At 63.6% G+C, this 15,713-nt stretch overlaps 1 protein-coding gene across 3 annotated transcripts in view; it reads right to left on the reverse strand.

The window, feature by feature from the left end:
- The window catches only part of AIFM3 (apoptosis inducing factor mitochondria associated 3), a 38,890-nt gene extending 23,403 nt beyond the window's left edge, over window positions 1–15,487 (reverse strand). For 2 of the 3 annotated variants that reach the window (XM_051973271.1, XM_051973269.1), the window contains exons 1-7: window positions 15,268–15,487; window positions 7,251–7,410; window positions 3,379–3,592; window positions 2,797–2,906; window positions 2,324–2,433; window positions 1,898–1,942; window positions 203–299 (exon numbers count right to left, since the gene is read on the reverse strand). In XM_051973271.1, the coding sequence (XP_051829231.1) occupies window positions 203–299; window positions 1,898–1,942; window positions 2,324–2,433; window positions 2,797–2,906; window positions 3,379–3,592; window positions 7,251–7,281 (607 nt within the window). In that variant the 5' untranslated portion in view covers window positions 7,282–7,410; window positions 15,268–15,487. Of the gene's footprint in view, window positions 1–202; window positions 300–1,897; window positions 1,943–2,323; window positions 2,434–2,796; window positions 2,907–3,378; window positions 3,593–7,250; window positions 7,411–14,058; window positions 14,203–15,267 lie in introns of those variants that run through there. The other variant, XM_051973270.1, reaches the window with a different exon arrangement.
- Between the last annotated feature and the right edge of the window lie 226 nt (window positions 15,488–15,713).

Consider the following 15,713-nt stretch of genomic DNA (forward strand, 5'->3'; position numbering starts at 1 on the left):
CAGGTGCCCCACATAACCACACCAGCACCCTGGCACATGCCCCCCACTGGCACCCTGGCAGTGCCCCACATAACCACACCAGCACCCTGGCACATGCCCTCCACACTGGCACCCTGGCAGTGCCCCCACACAACCACGCTGACACCCTGGCACATGCCCCCCACACTGGCACCCTGGCAGTGCCCAAAGGCCCAGGGCTCACCCGCTCCCACGATCAGGATGTTGGTGCTGCCCACGTGGTAGTTGCTCAGAGAGATGCACTTGGCCATGACTTTGGTCCTCCTCTGGGTCTGCAGGGCCTGTGGGATCCAAGGGTGGTGAAAGACCCACCTACCGGGGTCTAACCCTAACCCTAAGTATTCCCGGAACCTGGCTGGGGGCAGCCCTGGGGGCCAGAAGGAGGGTGGGGGCTCCCAGGGGGGAGGGGCAGCACCCCCAGGGGCTTTCAGGAAGGAACTGAACTGTCCAAAGCAACCCAACGTCCTCCCCCCAGCAGAGAGCCCCGCCCCCAGCGTGTGCAGCCCCTGTGCCCAGGGCTGGCCTTGGAGGGACGGAACTGAGGGTAAGGAGCCTGAGGGGCCCCGGGCTGCTCTGAGCACCCCCCAGCGGGGCCGAGCCTGGGGCCCCAGGGGACTCTCTCTCTCACACACACACACAAGTGCTCGGCCCAGTGCCTCCGGAGGAGTCTCCCCAACAGCGCCCCCTGCCTGTAGCGGGGCTGGAAGGGGCAGCATCCTGGGCGGAGGAGGGGGGAGGGGCAGCAGCCTTTCTGCCCTGTCTCCCCCCGGGGGGAAGAGGCGGCCCCATGCGGCTGAGGGGGGGTCCCTGCGCGGGCAGTGAGAAGCGCTCATTCAGGCTCCCCAGACACCCCGGGAGCTGCTTCTCTCACGCAGGTCCCACAGAGGGAAACAGCCCCGAAGGGCCGCCCGCCACTAGTAGGCGCCAGAGGCACCCAGGGCTCGGCAGTCGGGACCGGCCCCGTGGGGCCGAGGGGGCCTGAGCCCGGGGCGGCTCCGGGAGAGCCCAGGCTTCGGGTGTTCCCGGGGCCCAGAGGGGGAGGGGCTCGCGCCGGCGCTCCCGGCCTGTAGGAACCAGGACCCAGATCTGGGCCCCGGCTGGGCCAGAGCCTCTCCCAGACCGGCCTCAGAGATGGGCCGAGAAGCGGCTCCCGCGGCAGAACGCGCCCCCTCCCCCGCAGAGCCCGAGGGCGAATCCCGCTGAGACAACCCTCAGTTTCCTCATCTGTGCGATGGGGTTCATCGGGCCCCACCTCCCAGGCTGGCCAAGGACGCCCGGCCCGGCCGCTTAAACTGCGGCTCCTGCCCCCACTGGGGACCCGGGACTGACGTTACTGCTGGGGATCCGCAGGCCCCCGAACCGCGGTCAGACCGGTCTCAGCCGGATAGGCCGGAGGGGGAGGCTGAAGAAGCCCTGGGTGCAGCGCGCGGCAGAACCCCCAGGGGGCGCTCCGCGTCACGGCATTATGTGGGGCGCTGAGGGGGCAGGGAGACCTGCAGGTGCAGAAGGGGGCGCACAGAAGGAAGATGACGGAAACCGAAGGGGAAAAGTCAGAACTGGCGCGAGGCCGACGCGAGGTCGGCCCTGGAGATAAAGGGAGAAACCGGCCCTCGCCCTTCTCCAGAGCAGGGGACTGGGGGGGGGGGGGGCGGAGCGTCGCGGGCCCCGCCAGCTCGGTCACAGGGCGCCCCCCCGGGAAGGGAAAGGAGGAGCGAGGATGCGTCGGCGTGACGGCGGGGCCGGCGCTGGGGGAGCCCTCGGGGGCTGGGAGCTCCCTCCCGGGGACGCCCCTCGGGCACAAGTCTCCGCGTGGGGGAGCTGACCCACATCTGCCTCTGCTGCTCCCCCCGACCCCCGGAAAGGAAGCCCCCCCACTCACCTGTTTACTGGCCCGGATGTACACCTTCTCCTTCTCAATCTTCACCTGCCATGGTCAAAGTGGGAAAACTGAGCCCCCCGACCCACCGGATCCCGGGACCGACGTGGGGAGAGGGGCCCGGGCAGCGCGCGCCTCGCGGGGCAGAAAGCCCGGCTCTGCTGCCCTCTGCCGCTCCCCCGTCCTACAACCCGGGGCGTGGCTGGAGGCTCAAAGGCGGCCCAGCTACCCCTGCTCCTGCCACGGCCAGAGAAGCTTCCGGCCTCCAATCTGGGCTTGGACACCCTTCCGTCCCGGCCTTCTCTCCATGCTGGGCCTCCCACCCATGGGCCTCTGCTCCCTCCCACCCCTGGGCCTCCCTCCCTCCCACCCCTGGGCCTCCCTCCCACCCCTGGGCCTCCCTCCTCTCCCTCCCCCCTCCTCTCTCACCTGGAACTTGGGCAGACTGTCCAGCCCCGGGAAGTCCTCGATGTCTCCGGTGGCGATACTGAAGCAGGCCCCGTGCCAGGGGCACCGGACCCTGCCCCGGGAGAGAACCCCTGGGAGGAGAGAGCCGGTGCTGGGGACAGGCGGAGGCTCGGGGTCTGGGGGCCCCGTCAGGCCCCCCAGCAGAGGCCGGCCCCAGGCCCGGGGCCTCCGAGACCCGGCTGTCTCTGTGCTCTTGCTCTATGGGCTGGTCAAGGTCCCGGGGCCATGGCCCCCCAGATCTCCCCCACCCCCTCAGGCTTCCTGGGATCCCTCCATGCAGCCCCTCCCCTCTTGCCTCCCCCGGCCACCCAGGTCCCCCCAAACCTCCAGGCCCCATGTCTGCCCAGATCTGGGGTCTCATCAGCCTTCCCCTCCCCTCTTGGCTCCCAGAGGAGCCCCCAGAATCCCCCTCCCCAGAACGGGACCCGGCCCACCTTTCACCAGGGGGGCTCCGTAGTGGGGACACTTGTGGCCCAGGGCGTGGAACTCCCCGTTCTCCTTCACCAGCAGGGCCTTGCCCCAGCCCAGCTCCACCTCTCGCATCCTGGGGAAGGGAGGGCTCTCAGGGCCCGGGCAGGGCCATGGCACCCCCCCCCCCGCCCCCGGGAGAAGTCACAGGTGATGGGGAGAGCCCGGAGCCGCAAGGGCGAGACCCCCAGGCCCGGCCCGGCCCGGCCGAAGAGCTGGCGGGCGGCTCCAGCTGCGGGTCCCGAGGCTCGCAGGATGGGGAGCTGGGCCCGAGGGGGCCGGGGTATCCTCCAGTGGCTGGGGCCCAGGGGTCAGATCCGGGCGCAGAGGAGAGGTGGGCACGCATGGGGGAGAGCCGCCCTTCGGGAGGGGCTGCCCTGGGATGCGGGAGTCCCCGCTGCCCGGGTTGGGGGGCAGCCGAGGGCCGGCGGGCAGCATTCAATGTTCAGAGGGTGGCCGGGTTCCAAGGCTGGCAGCACCCCCCGCGTCCCTCCCTCTGCCCGGAGCCGCCGTCCGGGCGCCCCCGAAGCTGGGACCCAAACACCTACTGGCCGTTCTCCAGGTCCTTGACGTGGCACACGGCGGCCTCCACGCGGTCGTGAGGGCTGGGGTAGGGGTGCAGGGTGGAGGGCCGCTCCTCGGGGTGGTAGTGGCGGGCCCGGCCGTTGGCTTTGTAGGCCAGGGGGCTGGCCTGGCCGTTGGGGGAGGCGTCATCTTTGGCTCGCTCCTTCTCGGGGAGCACCACCTCGATCTTGAGCTCCACTGCGAAGGCACAGGGAGCGAATGAGGCCGGCGACCCCCAGGCCCGACCCAGGTCAGCGGGGAGGGGCGAGGGTGTCTTCCGAGACTATGGGCTGGGGAGGGAGGAGAGAAGGGGGGGGAACGAGGGCCCTCTGGCCTCCTCACGACCACTCAGCCCCAAGGGCACCATTCTCCCCTCTCCAGTGGAAGACCCCCGACAGCTGCCTCCTCCTCCAGGAAGCCTCCCCTGCCCGGGACTTCCACAGTCCAGGCCTGCACCTTCTTGGGGTTCCATCCCCCCTAAAGTCAGATTTAGGCTGATAGTAAAACTGGCCCGAGACCCTTCCCAGCTGTGGGACCCTGGACAAGCCACCTCCGCCCCAAAGGCCTCCCAGAAAAGACCGGGCACGGTAAGGATTTTGATTGGTGGCGCTCTGGGCAGAGGGTGGGGCTCAGGGCTGGGATTGGCCAGTTCTCTCCTGCCACGGACGCCACGGCCGTGTGACCCTGGGCAAGCGTTCCCCCTCTCCCTGCCCCAGTCTCTCCGGCTGGCCAACTTGTAGCGTTCAGGGAGATGAGGGACACGCGCCTCGGCACCGGCCGCATCGGCGCTTGGTCTCCTGGGAGTCGGGGCCCACAGACGGCTGGGGGGACATCTCGCCCCAAGGCTGGGGGTGGTCGTGGGCGGCTGCCACCCCCAGCCACGAGATGGGGAGCACGTGCTCCAGGATCCCCCTTCCCGGAAAAGTCTGTGCCGGCCCCAGGAGACCCGGGCACAACCAAGGGCGGCCCGTGGGCCTGTGAGCAGCTTCTCCATGTTGCAAGGCCCCAAATGCCGGGAAAGACCCCCTGCAACCGGCTCATGGGAGGACAAAGGCGAGAGTCAAGATGGGTTCCCCTGAAGGGAACCGGGGAGGGGGGAGGTCTGGGATGAGACAGCGTCCGAGAAAGGGAGGGTGCCTTGAACCCCGACCCTGAGACTGCGGTCCCTCCCTCCCTGGGTCCCTCCCTCCCGGGGGATCCCTCCCTCCCAGGGCCCCTCCCTCCAGGGGCCCCTCCCTCTCTCCTGGGTTCTTCCCCCCGGGCTCCTCCCTCCCGGGCCCCTCCCTCCTAGGTCCCTCCCTCTATCCTAGGCCCTTCCCTCCAGGGTCCCTCCCTCTCTCCTGGGCCCCTCCCTCCCTCCCAGGGCCCCTCCCTCCAGGGGCCCCTCCCTCTCTCCAGGGTTCTTCCCCCCGGGCTCCTCCCTCCCAGGCTCCTCCCTCCCGGGCCCCTCCCTCCTAGGCCCCTCCCTCTATCCTGGGCCCCTCCCTCCAGGGTCCCTCCCTCTCTCCTGGGCCCCTCCCTCCCTCCCAGGGCCCCTCCCTCCAGGGGCCCCTCCCTCTCTCCTGGGTTCTTCCCCCCGGGCTCCTCCCTCCCGGGCCCCTTCCTCCTAGGAACCTCCCTCTATCCTAGGCCCTTCCCTCCAGGGTCCCTCCCTCTCTCCTGGGCCCCTCCCTCCCTCCCAGGACCCCTCCCTCCTTCTCAGGGCCCCTCCCTCCAGGGGCCCCTCCCTCTCTCCTGGGTTCTTCCCCCCGGGCCCCTCCCTCCTGGGCCCCTCCCTCCTGGGCCCCTCCCTCCTAGGCCCCTCCCTCTCTCCTGGGCCCCTCCCCCCAGGTCCCTCCTCTTGGGTCCCTCCCCCACTCCCACCCCAGCTCACTAGGGAGCTCCAAGGGCACCCGGCCTTGCTCCGGCCTCGCTCCGCCCGCGCCGTTCACGGGGAGCTGGAGCAGAGCATTAGGGCCGGAGCTCTCCGGGTAACGCGGAGCCCTTTGTAAAAATAGCCGCAGATAGCCATCACGTAAGGGGACACCGGGCGCTGGAGGAAGCGAGAGGGCCCAGCGCGACCCAGATCCTGGACGGGCAAGGCCCGGAGGTCACGGCCGGACCCTCCCCTCCCCCAAGCCGGAGCCCGGGAACGGCGGGGCCTTGGGGGGCGGCGTAAACTCCCCCCTCGGGACCTGGCCCTCGGCCGGGCTTTGGGGCTGCCAGGACTCTCACCTCCGCCAGGTTCCAAATGGCAGAGCTGGGACAGAGCTGCCGGGCCCCAGACCAGCTGCAGATTCTCCCGTCCCTCGGACCAGTGCTTACTGTCCCCACCCGCACGGGGAGCTCACTCCCTTTCAACACTGTTGTGGTTTGGGCAGCTCTAGCGGCCGGGAAGTTTTTCCTGTTCTCAGACCTTTCTCTGCAGTTTCCCTCCGGTTCTGCACTCTGGGCCCACCCTCGGCCCTTCCCGCTAAGCAACAGAAGCCGGCCATCGGGCCTCCTCCCCCTCGGGCTCTAGGCGCCGGCTCTGACCAGGGAAGGGGCTCCTCCTTCCTCTCTGGCTCCCTCACACTCCCGTGCACCAACCTGGCTCGGGAGGAGGCCGCCATGTCAGGGATGGAGGCCCTGTGGCTCCCTGGGAGCCGCCTGGAAAGAGAGGGAGGGATCCCGGAGCCTGGAGGCCCTGCCCCCGGGGCTTCTGGGAGGGCCAGCTATGGGCCAGTGCGCTGGGGGCAGAATTCTGGGTTCAGACCCAAAGGAAAGGCACCGACAGGGAGAGCAAGAAAGGGGGACCCGACTTCCCATCTGGGGGGGTCCCTGGAGATGGAAACAAGTCGGAGACAGGGGAGAAAGCCCTTTTCAGCCCTGGCAGCTTCTGCTCTGTTCTGTCTCTCAGCCCTGACATCCCCTGTTCTAGGCCCCTCCCAGCCCTGCCATCCCCTGTTCTAAGCTCCCTCCCCTGTTCTAGGCCCCTCCCAGCTTTGACATCCCCTGCTCTAGGCCCCTCCCAGCCCTGACATCCCCTGTTCTAGGCCCCTCCCAGCCCTGACATCCCCTGTTCTAGGCCCCTCCCAGCCCTGACATCCTCTGCTCTTGACCCCCCACGTGCTCGCCCCCACACCCTTTCTGTCTCCCCTCAGTTCCGCTGGTCCTTGCTGTCTGACTCAGTCTCGGGCCCTCCCTCTCCTCCCGCAGCAGGCTGGGGGGGTTTGGGGGGCTGCTATTTCGGGGCAATGTCTCCACTAATCAGCCTCCCCAACTGGAAGGAAGGCGCCATCTGGACCGTAGAGCCGAGCCCTGGCAGCGGGATTTCTCCCCTCCCCCATCCCCACCGCAGCCAGGATTCGAACCCCAAGCCCGGAATTCCTTTTTCTGAGCCCCGCTGGCCCATCCATTCAGAGGCAGGGTCAGAGGAGGGCGGCCCCTCGCCCGAAGGCCCTCCGAGTGTCCCAGGCCCCGACTCGCGCCACCCAGACCTCTTTTTTCCGGAGGGGGCCTCTCCTCTCAGGGGCTCTCCCGGCTCTGCGAGCTGCCGGCTGTGTGCCCTGAGACTCAGTTTCCCCATCTGTAAAACGGGGGCGGGGAGGCGTCCCCAGGTACTTGGAAGCTCCTCCAGGGGAAGGCGCTGTTGCGAGGGGAGCCGGTTCCCGGGCCACGGGCCCCTCACCCCTGCCCCCGGAGCTCGGAACAGACCGTTCCCGGACTCCCCCCCCCGCCCCCCCGCCCTGGGCTCGGGCAGCCCCGAGAGGTCTCGGCCTCGGCCCCGCATTAACATTCCTGGAGCCGCGTCCCCGCGGAGCGCGCCGCAGGCCTGACCTAGTTTGAGCCGCGTTTCCAGGACGCGGGTGGGGGCGGGGCGGGGCGGGGCCGGCACCTGGCTTGGGCTTGGAGAAGCAGCCTCCCATGGCGACGGCGGGCGAGGGCGGCGGGGGCTAGGCCATGGCGGGGGCGCCCAGCGGCGTCCGGGCCCGTCATCGGGGCCCCCTCGAAGGCTCCGTCATCGCTGCGGCCGAGGGGCTCCGTCGTCTGCCGACCTGGAGGGGCAAAGTTCCAGTTAGCGCCCGGCCTCCTCCCGAGGGAGCCCGGGTCAGCCCGGAGGGGGAGGGGAGGACGCCGGACGGCGCGGTCAGCAGCCCCTCAGCCGCCCGGAGGAGGGCTCCCCAGTGGGGAAACTGAGGAAGAGCCGCGAGGGGCGCTCCCCCAAGGGGGCTTCCACGCTCAGACCCTTTGTAACCCCGGGGGTCTCTGCGCCTGTTCCAAGACCCCTCCCAGCCCCGACACCCCAAATTCTAGGCTCCTCCCACAGGATACCCCCAGTTCTAGGCCCCTTCCCCTCTGACCCCCCAGTTCCAGGCCCATCCCACCCTGACACCCAGTTTTAGAACACTCCAAGTCCCGACACCCCCAGTTCTAAGCTCCCTCTCACCCTGACACCCCCTGTTCCAGGCCCCTCCCACCGTGACACCCCCAGTTCTTAGGCCCCTCCCAGCCCCAACACTCCCTGTTTTAGATCCTCCCAGCCCTGATACCCCCTGTTCCAGGCCCCTCCCACCCTGACACCCCCAGTTCCAGGCCCCTCCCAGCCCCGACAGCCCCGGTTATGAGCCCATCAGCCAATCAGCATCCTGTCAGCCGTTTTAGGGCCTCACTGCACCCAGGTGTCCAATGGGGGCGGACTAGGGGGTCCCAGGCTCTGAAGGGCCTCCGGACTTCAGAGGTGACTTAAATCTCCTCCTCTTCCTCTCTCGTCCCCACCCCAATCCCGAGGATCCCGGGTCCCGTCTCCACCCAGTGCCCCTTGAACCCCTGAACCCCAAAGCCATGGAGCTGACTTAACCAGGAGCCCCTCGGTTTCTCTGAGTCGCCGGCACCCTCGCTTCCCTGTAATCTTCATCCCCCCCACCCCCACGGTCTCATCCAGGAACTCCAGCAAAGACCCAGAGGCCAAAAGCCTCCTTTGACCCAATGGGCCTCTCTCCTGCCTCGGCTCACTTGGTGCCACAAGGGGAGGGCCCCCCCCAGGACCCAGTGAGGCCACGACTAGGACTCTGTGTGCCAGGAGGCTTTAGTTTGTGCTGAGGGGGGAGGGGGTCTCAGCCCCGGGAGTAGAGGTGGCTCAGGGAGGGAAGAGGGAGCTGGGACAGAGGAAGCCCTGAACATCAGTCCTGACTCCTCTGCTCCCTGGGTGGGTGACCCTGCTTAAGCCATCCCTCCTTGGTCTGCCTCACTTTCCCAACCTGTAAAATGGGCATAACATCGCCTGCCTCTCACATTTGAGAATGTTGTTTGCCTATCAGAGAGCCCTCAGTTATCATCTGTTATTATATTGGGATCCAGCCCTCAAAGCCCCAGGCTGGCTCAGGGTGCCGAAGGTCACCGGGCAAGAGGAGGTCACAGGGGTGCAGGGGCTGGGGGCCCTCCCTGGGGGTCCTGATGAAGGGGGGCTGGGCGGCTGCCGGGCACAGCCTCACCTCTCTGGCAACTCAACGGCAAGCTCTCAACATTAAGCACCTACTGTGTGCCCACTTCTGCAGGCCGGGCAGAGTGCTAGGGACACCAAGACAAAAAAACCAGCCCTCAGCCTAGCCCGGAGAGGAACGGGAAGGGCAGCAGGGCCTCGCAGCTGCACAGTACTGCTGGGAGGGCCCAACCATTAAGCACCTACTGCGTGCCCATTAAGCACCTACTGCGTGCCCAGTTCTGCAGGCCAGGCTGAGGGGGGGGCTGAGGGCACTGCCCTCAAAGAGCTGAAAGCTCGAATGTGAGCGCCAGCTCCCGAGGACGCGGCTCTGGCTCCGTCTCCTGCATGTAGGGGCGCGGCACCTTAATCTGTGCCTAGGTATTGAGGAAATGCAACCTCCATCCCGGGCCTCCGGGAGGGCGGGGCTGCGAACAGGGTGGGCGATCCCCTGGGGAAGCAGCCCCCGCCCCCGCTCTGGAGGAGGCCCTTGTCCACAGGCCGGGAGGTGGGAGCCGGCTTTGGGGGCCTCGGCCATTACAAACAGAAAACACCGCGAGGGGCTCCTGGTCGGCCTGGAGCCCCGGAAAGGGAGTGGCTGCCTCTGCTGGAGGCCTGCAGGTGGAGGCCGGAGGGGCGCTTGGTGGGCCAGCTCAGGGAGTGCAGGGGGGGCAGATAAAATCTCTGGGGCTTTCCCAACACTCAGACCCCCGGCGGGCCCTTCAGAAAAGGAACGGACTTCCCCAGGGGAACCGCCCGCTGGCCCCGGACTCACTAGAGGCCAGAGGTCAGCGGCTCGCCGGTGTCCTGGAGGCTGATGGATCTAGAGCCCGCAGGGGCCTTGGGAACCAACAGCCCCCCCTTCCCCGCCCCGCCCCCTCCCCGCCACTTTGCTTCCCGTGCATCTGCCGTCCCCGACTCAGAGCCGGGCAGGGACTGAAAGGTCTTCCCGGTCAGCCCCCTGCCCCAGCTGGGCGTGACCTTCGCCAACTCAGGTGGGGGCGGTAGGGCCAGGGGGCGACCCCTCTGTTCCAGAGAGGGAAACTGAGGCCAGGAAGGGGAGGATCTTTGTCCACACCCCGCAGTCCAGGGAGGGCCCGGCCGGCCGCGGAAGATGCTGGGGTTCACTGAGAGGGCGGGGGCAGCCGCCCAGACCCCGCTCCTTAATCCTTCTTCTCTCCTAAAACACAATCTGGGTCCAAGGCTCCTCCCCCTGCTCCGGGCTCTGCCCTCGGGGCCAACAAAGTCTAATCCCCTTCCGTGACAGGCGCCTGGGGGTGGGGGGCTGGGCCGCAGCCAGGGCTGAGGGGCTGGGGGGAGGAGCCTGGGGGGGCTGGGCGGGGGAGGGACTAGGAAAGCAAACTAGGGTGACTTTTGCCCCACCTCTATAAAGCTGAGGTCAACTGAGCTTCTGGGAGATTAGGGGCCCCCAGTCCAGGCTCTAGGGCGACAAGGAAGCCTCTAGAGCGGCCCCTAATCCTTCCTTTTTCCAGTAGAAGGAACGAGACCCAAAGAAGGAAAGGAAAGGCAGAATTCGTACCCAGGCCTTAGAGGGAGCTTAGAACAGGGGGTGTCAGGACTGGACGAGAGCTTAGAACAGGGGGTGTCAGAGCTGGGAGGGAGCTTAGAACAAGGGATGTCACGGCTGGGAGGGAGCTTAGAACAAGGGATGTCAGAGCAGCTGGGTGGTGCAGTGGATAGAGCATCAGCCCTGAAGTCAGGAGGACCTGAGTTCAAAACTAGCCTTGTAGCTCACTTGGGGTGAGCCCTTTGGCCCTCTGAGTCTCACTTTCCTCACCTGTAAAGGGAAGGGGGTGGAGCAGATGCTAAGTCCCTTCCCACTCTGGATCTCCTGACACTTCTTGGGCAGAGATGTTTTTCCCAAGTGGCCCGATAGCCTACCAGGGGTCCTCAAACTAAGGATGATTATCCCCCTCCCCCAGGGCTATGAAGTTTCTTTATTTAAAGGCCCACAAAATAAAAGTTTTTGTTTTTACTCTAGTCTGGCCCTCCAACAGTCTGAGGGACAGTGAACTGGCCCCCTATTTAAAAAGTTTGAGGACCCCTGATCTAGGGGGAAGGGCAGAGGAGGCCGGGAGAACACCACCAGCTTCTAGCCCTGAACAACTGAGCCCCATCTCCTGAACAACTGAACTCCATCGCCTGGGCAACAACCCTATCACCTGAACAATGAACCCCATGACCTAAACAACTGAACCCCATCACCTGGGCAACTGAGCCCCATCGCCTGGGCAACAACCCTATCACCTGAACAATGAACCCCATGACCTAAACAACTGAACCCCATCACCTGGGCAACTGAGCCCCATCGCCTGGGCAACAACCCTATCACCTGAACAACTGAACTCCATCGCCTGGGCAACAACCCTATCACCTGAACAATGAACCCCATGACCTAAACAACTGAACCCCATCACCTGGGCAACTGAGCCCCATCGCCTGGGCAACAACCCTATCACCTGAACAACTGAACTCCATCGCCTGAACAACTGAACCCCATCGTCTGAACAACTGAGTCCCATCGCCTGGGCAACTGAATCCCATCGTCTGAGGAACTGAACCCCATCGCCTGAACAACTGAGCCCCATCACCTGAGCAACTGAACCCCATCATCTGGGCAACTGAACCCCATCGCCTGGGCAACTGAACCCCATCGCCTGAACAATTGAACCCCATTGCCTGGGCAAAAGACCTCAGAGATCCTCTGAGATTTATGGGGGAGCAAAGACAAGACGCTCCCCTGGGGAAACACTGGGTCCATCATCCATTGTCCATCATCCCTCAGAACCAAGAACCGAAGCTGGAAGCAGAGACTCTTAAAAGATGGAAAGGACCAGGGAGCTCAGACACTGCCTGCCCAGTCCTGCCCAGCGGAACCGTCGAGAGCAATCGCCCTTCACCCCCTCGTGTGTCCAACAATATTCTTCTAGGCTCTTAGCTCTAGAACTGGGACCTGGACATCATGGAGTCCAATCCCCTCCTATTACAGAAAGGGACACCGAGGCTCAAAAAGTTCAGTAATTTGCCTGTGGTCCCATAATGCTTTTCATCTGTTCTCTAAATCCAAGAAGAGTGATGGTAACTCTCTGTGAAATGAGAAGCCAGATGGAACGCAGATGAAAATGCCAACTGGAAGAGAAAGTTGAGAAAGAACAAGTCTAGAACCAAAGAGAAGATAACAGACTCTCTGCCCACTCCCAGGAGGAGGGAAGGAGCATTGCATGGAGGGAGCTCACTTCTCACCCACTGGAGAGTTTTGATCATTTTTAAAAGTTCTTTGTTACACAGCCTGAGCTCTTGAGACATTCAGGCTCCAGATGGAAAAAAAAACAAGAGAGGAATCATTTTTTAAAGTCCATAGACTTTGGGGGCTGGACAAGAGGGTTAAAGGGGACTCTTTAACCCAAGCCTCAGATTTTACGGAGAAGGAAACTGAGCCCCATCCTAACAAAATCCAGCTAAGGCAGCAAAAGCAGGAGCCTATGGGGGAATCTCTGTCAGGACATGCTCAGGGAGGGACCGCCAGCAGGCTTGATTTCTATCTCAGTCTCTTCTTCCCTTTGCTGCCCAGGAGGATCCTTGCTGCCGGGCTCTCTGACTTTGATTTCCCCCAACTTTCCCACCGTCTCCAAGCCATGCGGGGCCCTGATCTCCATTTCTTTGTGTTCTGAGCGGAGAGATTCCAGAGATGGTGCTGCTCCTCCAGGGGTACCAGACCAGGGGCCCACAGGCATTCTAATGGTTTCACTCAAGTCCCCAAAGCATTGTCCAAAAATATGATCTCATGAACAATGATTTGAATTTAGGAGAACATTGACTCTAAGATTCTAATGGCCTCGATTTGGATTCAGGAGAACATTGAAGCTAAGATTCTAATGGTCTCGATTTGGGTTCAGGAGATCATTGAAGTTAAGATTCTAATGGCCTCGATTTGCATTCAGGAGATCATTGAAGTTAAGATTCTAATGGCCTCGATTTGGGTTCAGGAGATCATTGAAGTTAAGATTCCAATGGCCTCGATTTGGGTTCAGGAGATCATTGAAGTTAAGGTTCTAATGGCCTCGATTTGCATTCAGGAGATCATTGAATCTAAGATTCTAATGGCCTCGATTTGGATTCAGGAGATCATTGAAGTTAAGATTCTAATGGCCTCGATTTGGATTCAGGAGATCATTGAAGTTAAGATTCTAATGGCCTCGATTTGGATTCAGGAGAGCATTGAATCTAAGATTATAATAGCCTTGATTTGGATTCAAGAGATCATTGAAGTTAAGATTCTAATGGCCTCGATTTGCATTCAGGAGATGTTGAATCTAAGATTCTAATGGCCTTGATTTGGATTCAGGAGATCATTGAAGTTAAGATTCTAATGGCCTCGATTTGCATTCAGGAGATCCTTGAATCTAAGATTCTAATGGCCTTGATTTGGATTCAGGAGATCAGTGAAGTTAAGATTCTAATGGCCTCGATTTGCATTCAGGAGATCGTTGAATCTAAGATTCTAATGGCCTTGATTTGGATTCAGGAGATCGTTGAAGTTAAGATTCTAATGGCCTTGATTTGCATTCAGGAGATCGTTGAAGTTAAGATTCTAATGGCCTCCATTTGGATTCAGGAGATCATTGAATCTAAGATTATAATAGCCTTGATTTGGATTCAGGAGAACACTGAAGCTAAGATTATAATGGCCTTAATTTGGATTCAGGAGAACATTGAAATTAAAATTATAACAGCAGGGCCGACTTCTTTAAGCCCCACTGACAAGGATGGGAACAAGAACAAGCTAATGATCATGATGGTGATGATGAGAGCAAACATTTCCATAGTGATTCAAGGTTTCCATAGTGGTTTGTTTTTAAAATCTGCTTTAAGCCTCACAACAACCCATTTAAAGAGCAGGAAACTGAGGTGCAGATGCAGTGGGAGCGCTGTAAAGGTTGGACTGGATAGTTTTCAATCCAGGTCCCCGCTGAAATCCCCCTTTTCCTCCCAGCTCCCCCAGCTCGGGTCTTTCTGGGTTAATTATCTCCCTTTTTATCTTCTCCCTATCTTGCTGTCTGCACATGGTCTCCCAGTTAGATAGTCTTTTAACTTTCCCAGCATTCTCCAGGCTTAGCCTCGAGGGTAGGGGATAACCACAGGCGCTTAATAAATGCTGGCTGACTCGACTTTGCCCTCCTACCGTACCCCCAGTGCCTCTTACCCAGCTTTCCCAAGCAAGTGAGAGAACCTAAGCGCCGCCGGAGACAAAGCGGAGTGGAGACCAACCCCGTATTTTATAGAAGGGGAAACTGAGGCACCAAGCGTAGAAGGATTGGCTCCACTGCAGAGTTAAGAGCACCTCAGGCGGGTTTGGAAGCCAGGTTCCCAGCTCCGAGCTCAGGGCTCTCTCCTCCATAAGCAGCTCCTGCGGTGGAGGTGGGAGGGGAAAGAAGGGGGGAGTCCGAGGCTGCTAGTGAAGGCTGCCCCAGTTGGTGACTTTCTCCCCTCTCCTCCTCGCCTCCCTTCTCCCCCCCCTCGCCTCCTCTCCCCTCCCTTCTCCCCTCGCCTCCCCTCGCCTCCCTTCTTCCCTCTCTCCTCCCCTCCCTTCTTCCCTCTCTCCTCCCCTCCCTTCTTCCCTCTCTCGCCTCCCTTCTCTGCTCTCCCCTCCCCTCCTCGCCTCCCTTCCCTCTCCCCTCGCCTCCCTTCTCTCCCTCCTCGCCTCCCTTCCCTCTCCCCTCGCCTCCCTTCTCCCCTCGGCGGATCCCAAAGCACAAGCTCCAACTTCCAGCAGGCTGCTTCCCGGTGCTGGCCCGGGTCCAAGGCCGAGGTCCCTCCCGGCCGCCTCCCTCCAGCACTGGCCAGCTCCCCGGTTCCCAAGACAACTCTCCTCAGGGGAGTCCTCCGGGCTCCAGAGCGAATTCCTCTCAAAACAAAGCTCCCCCTCCCCGAAAAGCCCCTTCCTCGGAGAGAACTGCCCCCCGCAGAGCGCCCCCCACACAGAGCGCCCCCCGCAGAGCTTCCTCCGCCGCGGCGCCCCTCCCTCGAAGAGAGCCCCAGCCAGCTCCCGGCCGAGCCCGTCCCGCGGAATCTCCCCCCAGTCCGAGAAGCCCTTCCCGAAGTGGGTCCCCCAGCCAAGGGGCGCCCCTGCGCGGCTCCCCCCTCCGCCCCTCTCGGGAGAGCGCCCCGGGCTCAGTCAGCCCTCTGGCCGCCGGCGGGGAGCCCTCCCTCCGCAGAGCGGGGCACCCCCCTCGCTACCGCCCCGGCGCCCCCCGCTTGTGCCGGGGGCGGGAGAGGGGCCGGCCGGGGCTCCGACCCCCCCATCCCAGCATCCCTGCATCCTCGCACGCGCGCCCCAGCCTCGCCCGGGCCGGCGCCGGGCGCCCCTGCTCCTAGCCGGGGGAGAGCGTGGGGAAGGGGCTCGGGGGCTCACCGGGGGGCGCCGGGGGCCGAGCCTGGCAGAACCGGGCTGAGCTGTCCTCCGGCTCGGGCTCCGCCGCTGCGCTGCCTCCTCCCAGGGCTGGCTCGGCTCCCTCCTGCCAGGCAGCAGCGGGGGGAGGGGGAAGAGAGGGGAGGGGAGGAGGAGGTGCAGGGGAAGGACCGGAGGGGGCGGGGCGGGCGCTGCGGCACCTCCGAGCGGGGGAGGGGGCCGCGGACCGGCGGACTCACGGACCGCTCCGCGGGCGCAGCCGGAGCCTCCGTCCCGACCCCGCCGCGCCGCTCACTTTCCTCTCCCGTAAAATGAAGGCACCGGACGGGATGATGTCAAAGGCTCTCCCGCCGGCCGGCCGAAGTCCCGGCATTCGCCCTCCCCCCAAACGTCCCCTCCTCCCCCCGGCTCCGTCCCTTCCCCCACCCCCGCGCACCCAAGTCCTCCCC

The sequence above is a fragment of the Antechinus flavipes genome, chromosome 1 (assembly GCF_016432865.1).
Source record: "Antechinus flavipes isolate AdamAnt ecotype Samford, QLD, Australia chromosome 1, AdamAnt_v2, whole genome shotgun sequence".
In the NCBI taxonomy this organism is placed as follows: domain Eukaryota; kingdom Metazoa; phylum Chordata; class Mammalia; order Dasyuromorphia; family Dasyuridae; genus Antechinus; species Antechinus flavipes.